Raw genomic sequence first — 21,167 nt, 5'->3', positions numbered from 1 at the left:
CAGTCTGAATTAAACATGTTCTGGCTGAACAGAGAAAAACATTCAATTAAATATATGGAGTATAAAACATCAGCATATTAAAAATGGTTGTTAATTACTGTCAATTAAACATTATTGCTTCATCACTTAAACAGTGTTGCGAAAATACTGTATTTAATAATGCAAATCATTAAAAATAGTATATTCTTATTTTATTGAAAATAAACATTTTACAAATGCATAAAAACACATGAGAATATTAAACAAACTTTCATTAAACAAATCTTTTAAAAACAGTCCATATCATATAGACACAGAGTGAGATGTGTATAAACTGCTGCCTTTAACTTCAATACTGTAAAATCAGTGCAATAATCTTTGTCAGTACAGTGCCAATGACTTCATAAACCATTATTTGGCGGACTGCTCCCTTGGTGGCTGGGCCTTTACTCGTCTTAGGTATTCTTTGGAAACTCTTACATACTTTTTAGTGGGACTCCAACTTTTTCTCCCTGAGAACAACAAAACACATTGTTAGACATTGAAAATAAAGCTGTTCTACTGTCTTGATAATGACTTTCTCATTAATTACAGACAAACCCAAAATGATCAAACATACCATTTTTACCACAAACATCCATACAGCTTTGTTTGGAGATGAAGTTATTATTGCTTCCTCCACATCCTGTGTATATGAACTCCTCGCAAGTCTTAGTAGCAGAGTTGTAGTAATACCTTGGTATGGAAGCTAAGCACTTTCCTTTGTCCAAAATATCATTGCAAATCACAGGGATTGCTGGAAAAAATAAAAAAGACCACAAAAATGAACCTTTAAACTTTTCATCTTTGCATTTTCTAGGGACCTCAGATATGTTCTAGGTGAAGCCAGGGTCCATTAACTTAAGCAAGGCAAGAGACTGGAAACTATTTAGACGTGATGGTCATTAAACAAGCCTGTTGTGCTGATGATTTGAAAAGATGACAATAAAAATATCTCCAATGAAGACGATTAGGGTTGCAATAAGTACACAGATCCCTTAATGTTCTCCTCTATGTTCCGCTCATCCATTTTTTTTTAATGCTATTGACATTTCCTCACCAAACGATTATCAAGATTTAAAACTTTATTCCTGCTATTTTTCTAAAGAGGGCAAAAAAAAAAAAAAAACACTTTCCAATATTGTCTTTAAATACAAGTATATATATTTTTAAATTTGCATTTTAAATATTTTTTATGACCTAGAATGCAATTTTCTAATTGAAATACGTTTTTAGAAATGCTACTGTGTCTCAATATACTTACTTTTAGGAGGTCTGCAATATTCCATACATTCCTGAAGGTTTTGAAAGTTGTTGTCATTGCCTTGACAACCACCATAAGTAAAGGCCTCACACTGCATGGAGGTCATATTGAAGAAATAGCGCTTGAAGAGGCCACGGCAGGGCCCCTCTTCCATTTGAAAACGACAGATTTGGGGGATTTCTGTAGTGTGCAGAAGAAAACATGTTAAAGTGAGCATTTCACAAGTGTGAACACAATGCTTATGATATTTTTTTAACCATAACTGCCCTCAGAACTCTCATAAAAAGTCCATTTAAGATGCTGTGTGTATTGTTTACAGAACATGTGCGTGTATTCATAGTGGATGTATAAAATAAACGTACTTGGTATCCTGAAGCATGTTTTCTGGCATTCCAAAAAGGATTTGAAGTTGTTTGCGTTTCCTCTACAACCGCTATAGCTGAATTCTTCACACTGTTGGGTGATTGTATTGTAGTAATAGCGCTGGATGTCGTCATTGCACGTTCCTTCTTCAACTTGCAATAGGCAAACTTCTGTGGGGGAATAAATTGCGCATTAAAAATTATAAATCTCAGCCTCAAATTCACGTGCAACGTTCAGTGTCAGGTTTCAACAAAGCAATCTGTTTCGCCCATTTTGCTACAACTTTTGAGGAAGTCATTAAAAATCCAAATGTTATCTTTACCTTTGGGCTGTAGTCCGACGGCGCTTTGCAGTACAGCAACAATGAGCAAAAGACCTCCAAGAAAATCACACGACATTGTGATAGATTTTGGATTCTAAGGTCGCGTGTAGTCTGATATATGTTACTCGCCTGTGAAGTTACTAACTTGACTTCTTACAATCGTTGCCTTATAAATGGAGAATTTGTCAGGGGTGGAATTGGAAGGGCGGGCTATACTTAGTCATTTCCATGACAATTCCACGCAGTACTACAGCAAATTGCGTCTATTCCCAAAATAGGAAATAAGTAATAACTTCATATTTCATGACCTTAGAATTATAATATAACAAAGAGTGAAAAATTTAAGGGGGTCTGAATACTTTCCGTACCCACTGTATGTACATAACAATGTATTAACAATATAATGTATTATTATTAAGATTATTTTTATTAAGATTATTATAGAATAGTTGTAGCCTAGTAGTTTGGCTCTGATATAATGATACAATGAAATAATGATATAATGAAAATTTTACATTTCCATGTGTGACCACCTCTTTTGAGAGAGAGAGAATACATTTGTCATATCTTGGAGGATAATGCATTATCTAATGTGACAGGTCACGGGGTAAACATGGATTAGCATGCTCATCACAGCAGCCTGTAATACTTTCTATGTCCACGTGACCTAAATTGAAATCCAAGGGTCATTAGGAGAAAACCTGAATCAATTTCATTATGTTTGGGATTTATATTATTGTTTATGTAAATATGTATTTACTTTGTTGAATGTGTGGTTGTTCACAAGAATAGCTGACCAGACATTTGGAGAAGACTATGGAAAGAGAAAATAAGAATGCTTGTTTTAATGAGATTAAGAGATGACAAAGTTTATGCAGATTACTTTATAAACCAGATTGAGAGAGAGGTGCAGAATCTCTTGTCCATTTTCACAGGTGGAGGAGACCTCACCGTAAGCGGCAGTAAGTCTGGTCATTAGCAATATATTGTACTTAAATATCTCAAAGATAAATACCCTACCACATGTGATGTGATCGTTTGATTTGATTTCTCAGACAATGCCGGTCATAAATGTAGAAGATCTGACAGACCTGGATAAGGCAAAAATGGAAGTAACCCAGCTCAAAATTGAGGTGAAGCTTGAAAGGGCGAAGGTAAATTAAATCTACTCATGGCCACATTACACAAAACAGACTACATCGAAGTTGGATGGGCATTGTTGGTATGCTGGTATGTTCTTTTTTGTTTGATTGTCACTTCAATTACTTTTTTTCGTCAGGTGTCCAAATGCTGTGAAGAGATTTCAGAGTACATTCAGAGCGGAGCAGATGAGGATCCTTTGGTCAAAGGCATTCCAGAGGAGAAGAACCCATTCAAGGAGAAAGGTGGCTGCGTCATTTGCTAATGAGGACAGAGAAACCCCCAACTTTTACAGTTTAGTGTTCATTGCTGGACACCTGCTAAAATTGAATCATAGCTGGAATCCATGAAAAAGGACAATCACAAACATGGATAGATGTTCAATTAACTCTAAATGGCTTTTTTTCTCCCTTGTAAATGAGTCCGCAGGATCTGGACCCTAATATGTTGTGTATTCCTCTTTGAAGTGCTGTAATAAATCATTGGGCACTGATCACCAGAGACTTGCTTGATGGACTAATGCATGTATTTCTTTCTTGGGCAGCCAGCCAAAGGGTAACATCTGTGTGACAAAACAGGGTGAAAGTGGAATGTTTGAGCTTGTAATTCACATGATAAATCAAGGCTGATAAATCAAGGTGGAATATTTTAGCTCTTCAATAAAATCACATTACTTGGCAAAGGGCCACTACAGTTTCTGACTGAAATTTCTGTCACCAAAAGAGTCATAATGGGTTTGGTTTAAAATTCACATTAGCCTTTAGAGTAAACCTAATTTTACAGAAAACTTTACTTCATGTGTTAAAGCAGTTTGTCATAATGATTCAGACAAAAGGTCATACTTTCTTGTTAATTAATTAAATGTACTAATGGTACCACAGTGGTAACTGCCAAAATACCATAACTAGGCTACTACATTTAATAAATATTGAATAAATAAGGATCTTGTTTCATTTGACCATTGCCCATTTAACACAGTTTTAATGTATAACTATAAATATGTTAACTAATCTTGATAAAGCGCTGACAGCATTACTGTATATTCGAGTTCTAACTTTACGTGAGGCTAATGCGCATGCGCATGTCAACACTTTTGAGTTCAGTAAGAATGGCACTGCGCGTCTTGAGATTCAGTTTGGCTTTGAATCGCAGTTTACTCAAAACAACTGTTGTCTGCAACAAACGGCACTTGTCAGAAAAAGCGTCCTCCAATCCGAAAGCATCCGTTTCTACCGAAAATATCGATCATGTTCTCTACACAGAGGAACATTTTGCATTAAAGGCATCTTTGAGAAAGGTAGATATGACCGCGTGCTATTGTATTGTGTCTTTAACAAATGTACTATTCTCTGTCGAGATTAATGTTGATTAAGTTTCTTGATACCTGATTATCACACTCACATGAATGTGCAGGTCGAATCTTTTTCAGCAAGTGAATGTAGGTAAGGGGTCACGTACTGTATCAAGTAGCTAGTTTCAACTGGATCGGTTGTATGAATTGCTTGGGATTTCGTTGTCAGTGTCGGACATAATTAAAGGATTTTATGGAAGGATTTGTTTGATATAAAGATACATTCTCAATGTTAACAGATGAATTGTCAAGATTAACCGCTTTGTTTTGATGCTTCCAGGAAGCTATGATAGTCACGTGACGCTCAAGTTGATTATGGCCTGCTGTCAACTCCAGGCTAAAAGTTATTTTTTTTAAAATAAATAAATAAATAAAAAACTTCCCTTCTATACCAAATAAATAAAAGTTTATTTTTCATATTATTTACATTTCAGATTATTTACAAAAAAACATTTAATAAATTAATTTATGTACAATTTGTACATTCTGTCATTTCCATGACCAAACAATTTAGAAAACAAATATTTAGTTTCTCAAAAAGGTTTATCTTTGATTATTATAAGAATGAGAAGTCATTGAGGAATCTCTCTCTATCTCTATATTTTAAAAATGTCATATTTAATTTACTAATAGCTAATCTTTTGTGTTAGCAAGGCCACGACTTTTCTCCAGTGCATGGGGGGGAAAAATCCTTTCCATTACACGTCATTACCTTCTTTAAGGCATGTGATAAATATTTTAACATGAATTATATTTGAATTAATAAGATTTAAATGATTGAAAGTCATTATAATTATACAGCTGTGTAGACTAGGAAGGGTTACAGGGCTTGGGAAGGAAGTTGCTTTCTCCAATTCAAGTGTGTCGGAATAGGCTTGTATGAGAAAGGATATAAGTGGAAAACAGAAAAAGCAACGGATGATGAAAACAATGCCGTAGAGTGAAGCTCAGGGATGGCGTTTATTAAAAGAACTCACCAGAGACAGTGAAACATTGAAAACAAGTTAGAAAAGTCCTTGACATAGAAGCATGTAATATTATTATGCGTCTAAATGAAAGGAAAGACTGATGTGAAATTTAACAGTGCATAATATTTGCAGGCTTGGTTTTATTTTTCAGCTTTTACTCATGCTAAAAGTATTTTACAATAAAATGCACTTCTTCTCAAGGTCACCTCATGACTTGAAGAAATTCTTCACACAGTATTAATCTTACGTAATGCATGTCACGTCAGTTATGTTCCGATTGAAATAAAGAGAGTATGATTTTAAAAATCTAAATGTTTCATGCACAAATAGGGTTACCACTTCCAGGAAACATTACCTACTTTTATTCAGTTTAGTTCAATGGTCATGTCTTCTGGGTGCATAAAGTGTTGACAAACTATAAGTCAGAGTTCTGGACTCCACCAAACAATTCTCAGCTCGGACCGACAAGAGAATTGTGGAATGTATCACCATTCTTTATTAAGAATTAGGAACCTTATACTGAAGGTTCGAACAGGGTGGACCGCTCTTCCTTTCTGACTGTATTATCCAGTCACAGTCTTCTGGGTTTTGAGTAAACCTGTACTAAATAGGCCTGTCACGATAACAACTTTTTGTTGTGCGATATATTGCCCCAGAAATAATTGCGATAAACAATATTATTGTCATTTTAAGACCATTTTGTGCCACTGAATATATAATCGTAATATAAAAGCATAATAATGCAAGAAGGCCAACACACACTTTCAAATGACAACAAACTTTTAATTCTTCAGAATATTTAGATCATGGAAATTAAGTATCAAAATATTAGATACCTTAAAAAACTTGAATAAATAGTAAATAAACATTTTCTAACAAAAAGTGCAAAGTAACAAGAAGAAAAAAGAAAAATTCACAAATAACTTGTATGGAGATTTTTCCATCTGCAGATTTTTTCCCGGACCTTCTTTTCTCTGTAAATTAAGGGTGCACTGTATTGCTGAAAAACACAATCACTACTTAGAAGTCCGTATGCACAAAGGCACTTTAAAAGTATCGATTTGGCACCGGTATCGAAAAAAAACCAAACGATACCCAACCCTACTTAGCAGTCGATGTCCGTATGCACAAAGGCACAGATCCCTAAACAAGGCCATATCTACAGATGAAACTTTTTTGTAGAAGCAATTTGTAAATTTGAACTAGCACCAACTACATCACGTTATGTTCGAGAAGCTGCAAAAGGCACAGGCGCAAGTGGAATGCAAAAAACATGATGACATTCATTTTTATGTAAATATAATGGGCAATATATTGCGTCACCAAAAATTATTGAGGTCATGTACATATATTGTGCGATAAGTCGATATATTGATTATTGCGACAGGCCTAATACAAAATATTACGCTTCCGTTCGATGTTCTCTGCCAGTTTTTCCTGCCAATTCATTCTGCTGAAGAAATTTAAACTACCGGTAGTTCCCACTGAGTTCGTTAGCGTACTGTTGACCCCTGGCTTCCTTTCGATTTTAAACGCTGTTTGTTCTGTGCACACTGCTTTTGAGTCAGGACATTTTTGTTGGCCAGTGAAGCAGCACGTCTGCATGTTTTTGGGGAAATGTGTTGCTCATCCCTCTGCAGTATTTTTCTAACTTTCCACAGCTCATACTGAAGCAGGTTTTTTTCTTAGTCTGTACCCATTAAATGTAGTAAGCATGACATATTAGCTCAAGAGGAATCATTTCCATAGCTGGAAAGGTTTATAGCCTTAATTGAATTAAAATTATTGGCTCATCAACTTACTTTTAATGTTCATATAATGCATTATTGGGAAAATAATTACATTTCTTTTTTGCTTCATTTGTTTAAGTAGATTTCAATGAATTGCCTTACTTTCCTTTGACTCTACCATTGCAACATTATAGTGTTCTTGTGATCAGACACTAAAACAGTACAATGAGTATTACAAGGTCTGTTGACTTTTAATTGCATTTGTTTGAGAGTCTTCTGCTCCATCTGTTTTAAACTTAATACTTTAGCCCAGAATACTTACCCTTATGTTGTTTGTAATCTGCCTGATGTGTCAGATTCTAGGGGACACAAAATAAGTTATTAAGCTAAATATCCAGACTGCTAGTTTACAGCAAGCAGAAGGCAAGGATATAAAGTATATTGGATGGCTTTGGAAGAATTATAAATATGGAACATATTTTCAGTTTTTATGGTACATTTCATGCCTCTTTGGAACTTTTTTTTCTTTTTGTAAATGTCACTCCTCTGTCAGGAATTAATTTATTGTCAGTGCTTGTATCGTTCAAATGTATGGAGTATTGCTGCAGATGCTCACTATATTTCACAATGGTTATGTTATTACAACATGCAGGCGTCTTGAAGTGACTCAAAAGGAAGTTGAGTGTCTGGTCCCGCTTTCAAGGAAGCAACCTATTGTAGGGCTATTACACTCTATATAGCTTGAAGGAACTTGAAAACGTATTATTTTTGGCCTTTTGTCACTTTATAGAAAGGGCGGAAAGTGATGTGTAGAAGGAAGGGTATGGATCAGGAAATGACATGAACCGGATTCAAATTGTCATTGCCCATGTGAGCTAATTGCTAGGCTACATGTCTGTCAGAAATTAAAGACTGAATTACTTCTTGATATTTAGTTACTTTGGAAAGCTTTTGTGATTCTTTGTTGATTTCAGTCTCTATTAATTAATCCTCAATTTTTGACGGTTCACTTTAACTTTAGTCTGAATGCATAGTAAAGGTGTAAACATTTAGACTGTTACCCAGTTTCTGTTGTGTTGTTTTGAGCTGTTTCCTCCTTATTTCCCGTGAAATCCTGCTTCATTGGAATACGTGTTTAATTGCAAACATGGTGTTAATATAATACACAATTTCCCTGGAATCTATAAATCAGATAATATTCATGTCACGTAGGGCTGGACGATATGGCCAAAATTGATATCACGATATATTTCTTAATTTCGGTCGATACGGTATAATTCCGATATCGATATGAACACTATTTATCTGAAATAGAAATCTTTTGTAACATTATAAATGCCTTTATCATCACTTTTGATCAATTTTAAGCATCCTTGCTAAATAAAAGTATTAATTTCTATAATTTCTTTCCCAAAAAAATAATAAAAATTATACTGAATGGAATAGTGTATAATGTTACAAAAGCTTTTTATTTCAGATAAATGCTGATCTTGGATCTTTCTATTCATCAAAGAATCCTGAAAAAAAAAAAATGTACTGAACTGTTTTTAATATTTATAATCAGCATATTATACTGATTTCTGAAGGATCATGTGACACTGAAAACTGGAGTAATGATGCTGAAAATTCAGCTGCACATCACAGAAATAAATTACATTTTAAAATCTATTCAAATAGAAAGCAATTTTAAATAGTAAAAATATTTCAACATTTTACTGTTTTTGCTGTACTTTGGATCAAATAAATGCAGCCTTGGTGAGCAGAAGAGAATTCTTAAAAAAAAAAAAAACATAAAAAATCTTACTGTTCAAAAACTGCAAAAAAGCAGGAGGCGCTTTTAGAGTGATAAAACTAGCGGTTTCTCCAGTAATGGCTGTAATCAAAGCAGCTCCGCTCATGAACGCTTCTTTATCAGATCAAATGAAAATGCCATCGAAACTTTTCTGAAGACAGTCAATTCCCTTCAGAGATACATTCATATAAAACACCCGCGCCGTGTTATGATTTTGAAACGTGCAGTGCTCATGTTTATTCAACGAAGTCAAACGGCACAAATAAATCAATGTATGGGAAACTGGTAATGTATATCGAAATATCGGAAATGTGTTTAAAAATCATATCACCGTTATTGAAAAAAATTATATCGCGATACATATTGATATTGAATTATTGTCCAGCCCTAATGTCACGTCATTTTCAGGTTTGGTTACAGTACTCAGATAAAGCATTCTGATCTATGTTTGTGTTATAGATCATTGATCAAGAGATCAACCCTTATGTAGACCAATGGGAGCAAGAAGGGCAATTTCCTGCTCATAAGCTCTTCAAAATCCTGGGTAATGCAGGATTTCTAGGAGTCAACAAACCTGTGGGTAAGTAGACGTTTGTTAATTTACCTTAATCAAGCATAAAAGTGACTTCATCTTACATTTGTATTATTTCCCCCCTCTTTTTGCCACAAAACGGTCATAATTAAGTTTTTCATGCCAGTTTCATTAAACTCTCTGACATTTAGAGTTAAACTGGAAGTTTAACTCTAACTGTAACCCTAAATCTTCAGCCACTCTTTCCTAAAACTGGCTCCTTCCAAAGAATGTTATATCCAGAGCGGCAGGTGCTATATAGCCAGTTTGGGCATTATGCTTCTGATTCTTGATGTCAGAACAAAATTTCAGCACAAGCAGTTTGTGCAGCTTAACGTATGTGTTCTTTTAGTACTGTGAACTAGGGTTGTGACGGTGAGGACATTTTCCCACCGGTTAATCGATGTGTGACAACACCGATAATACACCGATAATACCAGTATCACTTGGGGGCCGGGGCGTTTCCTCTTTTCCTTGCTTACCTTCACAAAATAGCTTGCAAAAGCAGCGTGCGCATTTTACTTTCACTTTCAAATAGCGGCAATTCGGCGTAAAGCAATTGTTTCTTTTTTAGTTCGTTTGAATTTTCCCTCTTTTCCTCACTTTCCTTCGCTTTTAAATAGCTTAAAAACACCGAGTGCCCTCACTCTTCTTGTCAGTCAGCTCGACTTACTCTCCTCACTGGATAAATGAAATCTGATCTGTGATGCGACTGTCGTTCGGCTCCAGCCGCGTTCAGTTTTTAATTGTAGTGTCTGTTCTTTTACTGAACTAAATGATTTTTATTACTATTATAAAAAATCAAAACGACGGTGGAGGTCGGTGCCGCGGTGGGCAAGTGACGTAACCGGTGTTGCGGCTTAACAACGGTATCACTGTCAATTGCGGCAAGCATACTGTGAACTCTATTCTATTATCGCGCAAGATCAAGGAAAACTTGATGTGACCCCTTGAGAGCAGCAGGTTTAAATATTGCTCTTTCACAGGAAAATATGCATTTAATGTACAAAAAGATGGAACATTCAGATTTTCCAGTAATGACAGAATTAAAGTTCTAAGTAACCTCCTTCAGAAAAGTAGAGAATAAGAAGATTGTAGGGTGCCCTTTAAAAAGTCTTAGGTTTTTTTATGTGAGCGCAGATGGATTCATGAGAAAATAACAACATGGCTCCAAGAAGCAATTACGAGAACAGTGGAAAACACCTTGTAACACAAAATAGATTTGTGGCCTTATACACATATCAAAATGTCAGTACACCGCTTTTTACCATACGGTTCAAAGCATTGCTATAAAATCCCAATACATGAGAAGAATAAAGAACAACCAAAAGGAAATACAGCTGGTGCCTGTGCATATTTTAAAAGCCCACAGGCTCTCTGTGAAGTGTAAAATTCAAATAGAAGTACTTTTGTTTTTGTGAACACTCTTCTATACATTTCATTAATGTACAAGATTGTCTTGGTATGTCTGTAATCAAGATAGCAACAAATATACCATCCAAATCTAGGATTGTAAGAACTTGTGCAAACAATCAATGACTGTTGAGCCTCATTCTTAAATAGCATGCAGATAATATCGTCATAATTTATTTCATTTTTCCTCTTTTTAACATGATATAGCAAAAGTTATAGTAATTAAATATTTGGAATACAATACAGTATAATTGTTAGGTGGCTGAAGGCTCTGGGGGAAGCAGCTTCATAAATCTGTAGGTCAGAGGAGAGCAGCTCTTGCATTAAGAAGTGCTGACACTGTGACACTTCTGCATTAGCAGGCTGGATTTACAGCATCTTCTTAGAAGATTAGTACTCGGAGCATTGCCTCACCTCTTTTGATATGTGCAGCACAAATACACCAGCAAGTCTCTAAACAATAACATCAAATCTGTTCAGGTGAATTGTGACTTGACTGCTGTAGGCTAAACCGGAGCTTTTCCGATATGCACTCTATTTCTCATCTCTCATCTGTGAGCTCACTCTCGAGATTTGGGGTAGTTTTGTAACTATTTTTATATTAAAAATCCACCATAGTCAGTGACTTAAGAGGTTGACATTTTTACATTTATAGAAACCAGCACCATTTAATGTAAATGTTTTTCTTAAAGCATACTTTACAATCTTGGCTACAAAAAAATAAATAAATAAATAAATAAATAAATAAAAGGTTATTGAACACTTCCGTGGTTATGGAATATATAGTATAAAGTATACAGTTCAATGAACACACATTACATATCATTACTGTCAGCAGGGCTTGTTGTCACATTATTTGGGGTATGTTGTCACAATGTAACTTACTTTTAATTCACCTATTATAAGCTTTTTAGCAAAATTTCAACAGTAAAACAATTATGAAATGCAATTTATGAAACCGCAAAAGGTAAACGGTAATGTACAAAAATCTAAAATCATTATATTGACCAACCAATATTCTAATTGATTCGGTACGTTTACGAATTATGATTTAAATCACTTGCCCTAACTTGATATTTATGAAAAATACTCGTCCTGAAAACGTTTCAACTTTTAGTGTGGAATTTACCTTCATTATATAGTTGAATTATGTCTAAATATGTTTCAGTGTGGTTCAGTTGTGTTTACTTGTTTACAACAGCTACTCTACAGCAGAAATATGGTATTGCCATTTTCGTTTGGGAGACAGAATTCACAAAAATGATGGAACTAAGTGTTAAAAAACACTTGTGTAATTTAACTTAACAAAGCCTTACAGTCAGTTACTGAGAAATAGCTCTTGTGAAAACAAGCCCTACTGGCGTAAATCCAGAATGTCTGTTTTTCCAACCATGGAAAACTCCGATAAGACACTAAGACTCCGTTCTTATCCAAACGAACAGTCTTTTGACATTTACTCCCAAAATATGTGGGGGTACATGGCCTCTTGTTTCTCTTGAAATACCTCTAATTTCACATCTATGTGATGATTAAATGTACTGTGCAAGTGTACCCCACCAAACAGGAGAATCACTCTCCACGGAAAAAAAAAAAAATAATAAAATGTTCACACGCACACAGAGAATGGAAATGTTGACCACCTTCCAATAGCTGTCCTTCGTAAAGCTCAGATCTGCTTGTTGACATATGACATTAAACATCCTTTTTCCATTTTGTTCCAACTGTATATCTTAGTATTTCATACTATACAAACCCATATAAGACTATTACACAATATTTGCATTGTAATGTGGAAAACGATCACAGTAACAATCAGAATTCCATCTCTTTAATCTTCTCAAATGTTGTTCTCCAAGACTCCTTAAAGTTAGTTAAGCTAGTTTGTGGTCAAGATAAACAAACCATCTGTTTAGATGCATCTCACTAGATCATCTGTTTGGATACAGAATTGTTGGACTCCAGCTGTTCCTGTGCAGCTGTATCTGTTTCCTCTGCTCTCTGGCTTCTCTTTTCCTTATTTTGCCACACCAAATGTCGTCCACAACCATTGCGGGACCTGATGACAGAATACAGCGTCCTGTAGTACTGGGGGAAATGAGCGTAGTGTTCACTACAGTCACTAAAGGACTTGCTTTTCAGCATTATTGTTGCCCTTATTGCTTTCACAGAATAGAATCATTTCCTTAATGTTGAAATTTTTGTTTCCTGAAGGAAAATACTAAATGAAATGGAACATGAAATGACATGAATAAATGCATGACAAGGAAAGTATTGTGGGAAACAGTAATGCTTTTATTACGGTCAAATGTAATAGCTTATACCACGTTTGCGCAAGACATTGTAGTATGTTATAATGATGACTGAATGGACTGCAAGGGTGTGAAAAGGGAATGTCAAGTTTTAGATTACTGCATGGCAAAAATATGTAGACGACTCTTACATGATGCATACTTGTCTTCAGTACTGAAGTAAGCAAGTTCAGATTAATGCCGCCCAAGAACAAGGAGACCTGATAGAAACGGTCTAAATTACACCTGCTTTGTGATCAAAATTTTCAAATCTTCTGAGATATTTGACTTAAAGCTGCAGTCCGTAACTTTTTTGTGTTCAAAATTTATATAATAAGCGAGTACACCATGAATCCATTTTCCAAACCGTGTTTTTGGCTTGTCATGAATCACTACGGTACACCTATAATAAGTGTTTATATTCAGACTATTTAGACTGGTTCGGGTAGGTACCGCTGCGGAGTAGCCCAGTACCTGTGTGATTCGCCATAGACATAAACAGAGAGAAGTAGCTCCGGCTACAATGTTCTTCCGCAAGACGCACGCAGTTCTGTGTATTAACCGCTAGAGCGCCAAAAGTTACGGACTGCAGCTTTAAGCATTCATTTCAAATGTTTACATGCTCATTAACAAAAAACTGAAGAGATGAAGCATCCAGGTGATCTGCTAACTGGACATTCACTTATTTTTTTGTTCACTGGCTGCAGAGTATGGAGGTCTGGGGTTGGACTTCAGCTACAGTGTGGCTGTTGCTGAAGAACTGGGGAACATCAACTGCGGAGGGATTCCCATGGCCATCGGCGTGCAGAGTGATATGGCTACACCTGCACTGGCGAGGTATTTCTCCTGCTAGTATTCTTAGCCTTTAAGTACACCTCAAACAGTGGCTATGCTCAGAATCGAATGCTACACAAAATACTGCACTTTACACTGCTTACTATTTTTTAGGATTAGTAACTGAAACATAGGCATTATTCCATGATAACAATTTCCAACTCTATGCTACATTGCTCTTCACATTGGTTAATTCTGGTTTCTTCATCAGTTGGCCTTGTCATTAAATGTCATTTGTCTCAAAATATTCTTCTCACTCTGAAAGTAAAAAAAGACGCAGTTAATGAAAGATACACTGCAAAACTCATATTCTTAATAACTATTTTTACTTGTTTACTTGAGAAACAAAAATGTATATGAGATACTCACTCCTTTTTTTTAGAGAATATCTCTAATTTAATAGAATCTCAATTAAATAGAATTCAATTAGTCAACCCATTTGCAAGAGATCTCTTTTTTTTTTGCTAAATAAAAATTAATTAGGTTTAGGAAAAATTGTCTAAGAAAAATAAACTTCATTTTAAGATATATTCTCTTATAAGAAAATATATTATGCAATTTTGCTTTGCAAGTAATTGTGTTTTTATTTATTTACTTATTTATTTCTGTGTTTTTATTTATTTATTTTTAATGGCGAAAAGGCAAAAAAAAACTGATTAGAAAAAGTATTTTATAAAGTGTATTAATAGAATGTTGGGTAACACTTTAGAATAGGGAACACTTATTCACTATTAACTATGACTTTTCCCTCAATAAATTCCTAATTTGCTGCTTATTAATAGTTAGTAAGGTAGTTGTTAAGTTTAGGAATTGGGTAGGATTAGGGATGTAGAATAAGGCATTAATATGTGCTTAACTAGTACTAATAAATGGCTAATATTCTAGTAATATGCATGCTAATAAGCAACTAGTTAAGAGACCCTAAAATAAAGTGTTACCGAATGTTGCAGTAGACTCTGAATGAGGTATTTCTTCACCATGTGTTGATAGACTCTTAAAACATTAAATCATCATTTATTATAATTATAAATAAATGATAAATTATAAATAAATACTGTAGTCATCAGGATGGATCCATTTCCTCTTTTTAGTATTTGACATATTCTAACTGCAGCAGGTTGTACGCTGTCACTGAGGGGATTTTACTGCACTGTGCTCACTCTCTGGAAACACTCATTTTTTCTGTGCATATTCGTTTTGGCTATTTGGATTCAGAAAATCTGGGATTTTAGCGATTTTGATTCGTTTCCTTTGTGATTCTGCCCTATGGAACAGTTTCTGAAATTGCATTTGCTGCTAGTAAAATGTAAATGTCTCCTGTAACCCATGCTGCCTCGTGAGCTTTCAATCACTGTTGCTATGACACTCACAAAATAACAATGAGGATGTGACTGTGACCTCTGTGCTGTTGTAGGTTTGGTTCTGCAGAGCTCAAGAGAGAGTTCTTGCAGCCCACCATAATGGGAGACATAGTGGCCTGCCTCGGGGTGAGCGAAACTGGGGCCGGCTCTGATGTAGCAAGTAAGTATTTTGCTGGAGATAATGTACCTAACAGGAAAGACATGCTCTTTTTATTGCCATGGGGGTGTTTTAAACAAGATGTAAACATACACCAGACGCAAATCTAAAATTAATTACTTTCCCAGATGAAGATATCAAAGCATTTCAGGCCAGGGAGATTAAAAGACTTGCCTACAAGGGAATACCACACAGGGAGATGCAGATCTATTTTTCATAAATGTATTAAATTTTGTATTTGAAGTAAAGCTGGTACTAGTCACATATTATTAATGAGTTGTTTTGAGGTTAAATGAAAGTACAGTATTACTTTATTTTACATTTAAAGCCAAGTATGATCTAAAGCAGTGATTCTCAACCTTTTTGGCTTGAGGGTCCTTCTTTGTCCAACAAAAAATCCTTGAATTTCCTCTAATATTTCTTCTGTAATTATGACAAAGCTGGTTGTTTTGAACTTTTTTATTAACAGAAACTGGGAGTGGTGATATAGTTAAATTAACCACAGTTCATTTTGTGATTCCATAAAAGTGTTGTTATTTTTACATAACAAAAAACTAATAAAAAATACTAAAATTAAAATGAGAACTGAAAAATATAAAAAATAAAAGCTCATTTCAAATACTAATAAATACTAATAGTATATAAACAATACTAAAATAACATTTAAGCATTTATATAAAAATTTGTCAAGTTTAAAAAAAAAAAAATGTTTAAATATTGTGTAAGAAAACTAAGCTTAATTTAAGATAACCAAAATATATTATGCAATTTTGCTTCTCAAGTCAACTGGTCTAACTGGCTAAACTGGCAAAAAAAAATCAAAATATGAAGAAAAAAAAAACTAAAACTTTTAAAATTAAAATGTAAAATATAAAAATAGAAACTAATTTAAAATAATAATAAATACTATAATAGTAAATAAATAATACTAAAATACACTTCAAGAAGTTTCAAGAACTCATTCTTCAATAAAACAATAGTTACTGTGGGGGAAAAAACCCTTTTTTTTTTTTTTTTAGCATTTTCATTAGGTAAGAGTGTTTAATATATTAATTTATTATTATTATTATATAATAATAATAATAATAATATACTAATTTAAATAATTTTAAGTGACACCATGGCCCCATTGGAAGCTTTCTGAAGCCCCCTAGTAGGCCTCTGCCTCCTGGCTGAGAACCACTGATCGGAAGAGTCTAATTTATAAATACTGTCTCCTTCAGGCATCAAGACTAAAGCTGTGCGCAAAGGAGATGAACTTGTCATTAATGGAGGAAAGATGTGGACTACTAATGGCACTCAAGCAGACTGGATGTGCCTCCTGGCCAACACCAGCGATGGCCCTCCACACAAGAACAAATCCTTAATCTGCTTACCTATGAATCTGTCAGGTAATACTTTACGCAAAAGCACAAAACTTTTGGAAAAGAGTCTTTTTTCTGCCAAAGAAATCATGCTAATGTTTTACCATTCATCCGCAGGCGTTCATATCGCACGCAAGATCGATAAAATAGGCATGTGGTCATCGGATACAGCAGAGGTGTTTTTCGATGACGTGCGTGTGCCTTGCAAAAATGTCATAGGGCAGGAAGGAATGGGCTTCACGTACCAGATGCTACAGTTCCAGGAGGAGCGACTCTGGGGGGTGGCCAATAGTAAGTAATCCATTCCAACTCCCACACATCCCACCGCACGGCAAACATTTCTCTTCACTGGCACGGGCATGACGTCAGTGTGTTAATGTCAGTAGTGCCTGTGTGTTTACAAAGCCAGATCGCTCTCCTCTCAGGCCCAAATGTGTTTATCAGTGAGGCAAACTTCAGGATGAACTTGTGTGTTTTGCTTTAAACATCAAGGAAGAAAAAGGTCTGGCATGTTCTGGAGGATCTTTTGACATCATCAGCCAACATTTCAGCCTTCCTGTCTAGATATTATCAGGACTGAAATCCTACAACTATTTCATCTGGCATATAATTTATTGAAAAACACGTCGGAATTTTTCCTATGACTTGATATTGTCATACTTGTTTTTCAAGTCCTGACGACCATGGAGAAAGTTGTCCAAGAGACCATCAATTACACCAGACAGAGGAAGATCTTCAGTCAGCCGATTCTATACCACCAGGTTGTTCACTTCAGGCTGGCTGAGCTGCAGACAGAAATCGAGCTGTTGCGCTCCCTTTTGCATCGTGCCACAGGTGAGTCTGACTGTTTCTTAAATTATCCCAGAATGATTTTCTAGACCAAGGCAGCTATGCAATTTCATGGGTTTGGGTCTGGTAGGTCTACAGGGCCACTGATTTCCAAATTAATAAATGGAAAGAAATGGTGTGAACACTGGCTTGCAATCAGTCCATTTTCATTTTACCTCCCTCAGGTTGTGAAATCAAAAATTAGAGCTGAACCTCAGCATGTATGCCTGAAAATGAATACCTCTGAAATTCTTAAGATGTTTTTTTGTGCACTTTCATTAGCTCTGTACATTAAGGGAAACAATGTAACAAAGTTGGCATCAATGGCTAAGCTGAAGGCAGGACGACTGGCCCGAGAGCTCAGTGACAGCTGCCTCCAGTACTGGGGTGGCATGGGCTTCACCAGTGACGTCCTAGTCAGCAGGTTCTACAGGTCAGTTTCTCTCATCTGAACTAAGGTGAATGCGCTCTCAGAGCTGCAGTGACATCTAGTGACATTGAAAAGCAACAGGTTTGGAATCCATGTATTCACTCATGAGTTTGGGCGGAAAGAGCCATGTCAGTGTGAATGCAGTGAATCAAACTTCTGATTTTGAAAATTGTAAAAAATATTGCAAGCCTAGTCCTCATCTGTCAGGTCACAAATATATATAATCTGTTTTTGTTTTTTTGGTCTTATCAGGGACTCCAGATTAATGTCCATTGGTGCAGGAGCTGATGAGGTGATGCTGTCAATCATATGCAAGTACATGGACACTCTACCCAAGAAATGAAATCACCGATAGGAGTTCAGTTTGAAAAACAAAGTGCACTTAAATGGATAATCTGACACTAAATATAAATTAACTAGTTATATCAGTTATAAAAGCAGTTAGCAACTTTAAGATGGATGATTTGTACATTGCAGTAAATAAAAAATGGTACCTCAATATAGTTGAAGAAAACCTTTATATGTAGCTATATGTAACATATGTAAATTTTGATTATAGTTGTAAATGACTGTTTGTTATGCATGAAAAAATAAAGTTTTCATAATTCTTAAGACGCTTGTAAGATTCCTGCTAACCATAAATGGAATATATGAAAACAGGACTCAAGCTTTTGACACCAAAGGAAATTTTAATGTAATAATTCTCTCAAAAATGACATTTATTTACAAATTAGTTTCTAAAAAACTGAAATAATGCATGGTTTATGTTAACCATAGAGAGCAGAAGGGTTTGAAAAAGAACTTCAAAATTACTTAAGGCATTTCTGAAGTAGACAAAATTCTGGGGTGGTTTTTGATATGTTACACATCTGCATTGAACATAAACTCACATATCTCAATATGGTTTTCACAGTCTGAAGATCAGCCCTTTGAACACTATATTCACACAATTTTGTGGCTGCTCTTTCAAGGGTGTTGTGAAGATTTGCACAGTAAAGGAAAGGAAAATACAGGCTGATTAGGTTTTTGTTGTTTTGTTTACACCCCATTCAGCTGGGCAGTTGCTGAATTTCCAACTATATGATTAAAGGACTACTGTGCTGTTGTGTGCCTCTCTTATAAAGGTATTTAATCTGTATCCTAATAGAAGATATAAATTAGCACATTTATAGCACTGAAGTTCTCCAAAAATAATAATCATACCACAAAGGTCAGTATTTCTGAATAAAAGGAAATGCCAGATGTCAGTTGTTAATCTCTAACATATTTTTGTGACCAGTATCAGACAATTAGCATCATCCCTGCACTGGGACACTAATTTTGGAAGGTTAGGACAGAGTTTTGGGTTTGGTTCTGCAGAGCTCAAGAGAGAGTTCTTGCAGCCCACCATAATGGGAGACATAGTGGCCTGCCTCGGGGTGAGCGAGTAAGAATTTTTCAGTAAAATTTTTTTAATCATTTAAAACCCCCCCCAAAATTAATATGCTCACTTATTCTTTTATATATTTTAATATGTACAGGTCAGAATAAGCATGTTGTTTGAATTTTTACATAACTATAAGTGTTACACTGAATGACAATGGAACATTATTCTCAATATAGTTGAAGAAAACCTTTATATGTAGCTATATGTAACATATGTAAATTTTGATTATAGTTGTAAATGACTGTTTGTTATGCATGAAAAAATAAAGTTTTCATAATTCTTAAGACGCTTGTAAGATTCCTGCTAACCATAAATGGAATATATGAAAACAGGACTCAAGCTTTTGACACCAAAGGAAATTTTAATGTAATAATTCTCTCAAAAATGACATTTATTTACAAATTAGTTTCTAAAAAACTGAAATAATGCATGGTTTATGTTAACCATAGAGAGCAGAAGGGTTTGAAAAAGAACTTCAAAATTACTTAAGGCATTTCTGAAGTAGACAAAATTCTGGGGTGGTTTTTGATATGTTACACATCTGCATTGAACATAAACTCACATATCTCAATATGGTTTTCACAGTCTGAAGATCAGCCCTTTGAACACTATATTCACACAATTTTGTGGCTGCTCTTTCAAGGGTGTTGTGAAGATTTGCACAGTAAAGGAAAGGAAAATACAGGCTGATTAGGTTTTTGTTGTTTTGTTTACACCCCATTCAGCTGGGCAGTTGCTGAATTTCCAACTATATGATTAAAGGACTACTGTGCTGTTGTGTGCCTCTCTTATAAAGGTATTTAATCTGTATCCTAATAGAAGATATAAATTAGCACATTTATAGCACTGAAGTTCTCCAAAAATAATAATCATACCACAAAGGTCAGTATTTCTGAATAAAAGGAAATGCCAGATGTCAGTTGTTAATCTCTAACATATTTTTGTGACCAGTATCAGACAATTAGCATCATCCCTGCACTGGGACACTAATTTTGGAAGGTTAGGACAGAGTTTTGTCTCATATTGCACATAATCACTCAATGGTTCAAAAGAATGCACTCTCGCACTCCTCAATTACCTCAGTCCTCATCATCACTGTGAGGATTCTGACCCTCTATCCCAAATAAGCATGGCACATAAGAAAGGTCCTGAAGAGTCTCATCAGTCCTATGATCACCTGAGTTTGATCACCCAGTACAGGACAATAAAAACAAACAGAGCAAACAGCAGCATGTAGCAATACACCTTAGTTTGGCTTCCCCTGGAGATGAGTTTCAATCTACCTATGGTGGCTCCCAACAGACCTCCAGTTGAGTCGAAGTCCGAGTCCTTGAGGAGAAACAAACATGAGATGTTACAGCTATTCAGATCAGTGTTTTGATGAAGAGACCAGATAGTGAATCGTTTCCCATCACTTACCATTTCTCCCAACATTTTATTCTGGTACTTGACTTCATTTCCAATGTCAATTGAAAGCTGAAATAGATGTAAAAAGTATAGGTTATTTAGAATTCAACACTTTATTGCAATAATTATATATATATATA

The 21,167-nt window shown here is 35.2% G+C and overlaps 3 protein-coding genes across 4 annotated transcripts in view; 1 reads left to right on the top strand and 2 right to left on the bottom strand.

Annotated features, from left to right (window-relative positions):
* Positions 1 to 260: 260 nt before the first annotated feature.
* On the bottom strand, positions 261 to 2,148 carry LOC107731825 (boophilin-H2-like). Its single transcript, XM_016543011.1, has 5 exons — positions 1,968 to 2,148; positions 1,645 to 1,815; positions 1,283 to 1,462; positions 599 to 775; positions 261 to 491 (listed from the first exon to the last, which is right to left on the bottom strand). The coding sequence occupies exons 1-5, from the start codon at positions 2,041 to 2,043 to the stop codon at positions 391 to 393; spliced, it is 705 nt and encodes a 234-aa protein (XP_016398497.1). The 5' UTR covers positions 2,044 to 2,148; the 3' UTR covers positions 261 to 390.
* A 1,219-nt stretch (positions 2,149 to 3,367) lies between these two features.
* On the top strand, positions 3,368 to 20,743 carry LOC107731711 (probable acyl-CoA dehydrogenase 6). Its single transcript, XM_016542860.1, has 10 exons — positions 3,368 to 4,404; positions 9,408 to 9,528; positions 13,928 to 14,057; positions 15,469 to 15,575; positions 16,796 to 16,963; positions 17,054 to 17,227; positions 17,609 to 17,770; positions 18,047 to 18,197; positions 18,447 to 19,521; positions 20,620 to 20,743. The coding sequence occupies exons 1-9, from the start codon at positions 4,177 to 4,179 to the stop codon at positions 18,535 to 18,537; spliced, it is 1,332 nt and encodes a 443-aa protein (XP_016398346.1). The 5' UTR covers positions 3,368 to 4,176; the 3' UTR covers positions 18,538 to 19,521; positions 20,620 to 20,743.
* Positions 20,381 to 21,167, bottom strand: part of LOC107731720 (BET1 homolog) — a 4,905-nt gene continuing 4,118 nt past the window's right edge. For both annotated transcript variants that reach the window (XM_016542881.1, XM_016542872.1), the window contains exons 3-4: positions 21,040 to 21,096; positions 20,381 to 20,949 (exon numbers count right to left, since the gene is read on the bottom strand). In XM_016542881.1, the coding sequence (XP_016398367.1) occupies positions 20,794 to 20,949; positions 21,040 to 21,096 (213 nt within the window). In that variant the 3' untranslated portion in view covers positions 20,381 to 20,793. The remainder of the gene's footprint in view (positions 20,950 to 21,039; positions 21,097 to 21,167) is intronic.

Source organism: Sinocyclocheilus rhinocerous, unplaced genomic scaffold (genome assembly GCF_001515625.1).
Source record: "Sinocyclocheilus rhinocerous isolate Xijiao unplaced genomic scaffold, SAMN03320098_v1.1 scaffold193, whole genome shotgun sequence".
NCBI lineage: Eukaryota > Metazoa > Chordata > Actinopteri > Cypriniformes > Cyprinidae > Sinocyclocheilus > Sinocyclocheilus rhinocerous.
The sequence above is the reverse complement of the archived record's forward strand: the minus strand, read 5'-3'. Positions and strand labels throughout refer to the sequence as shown.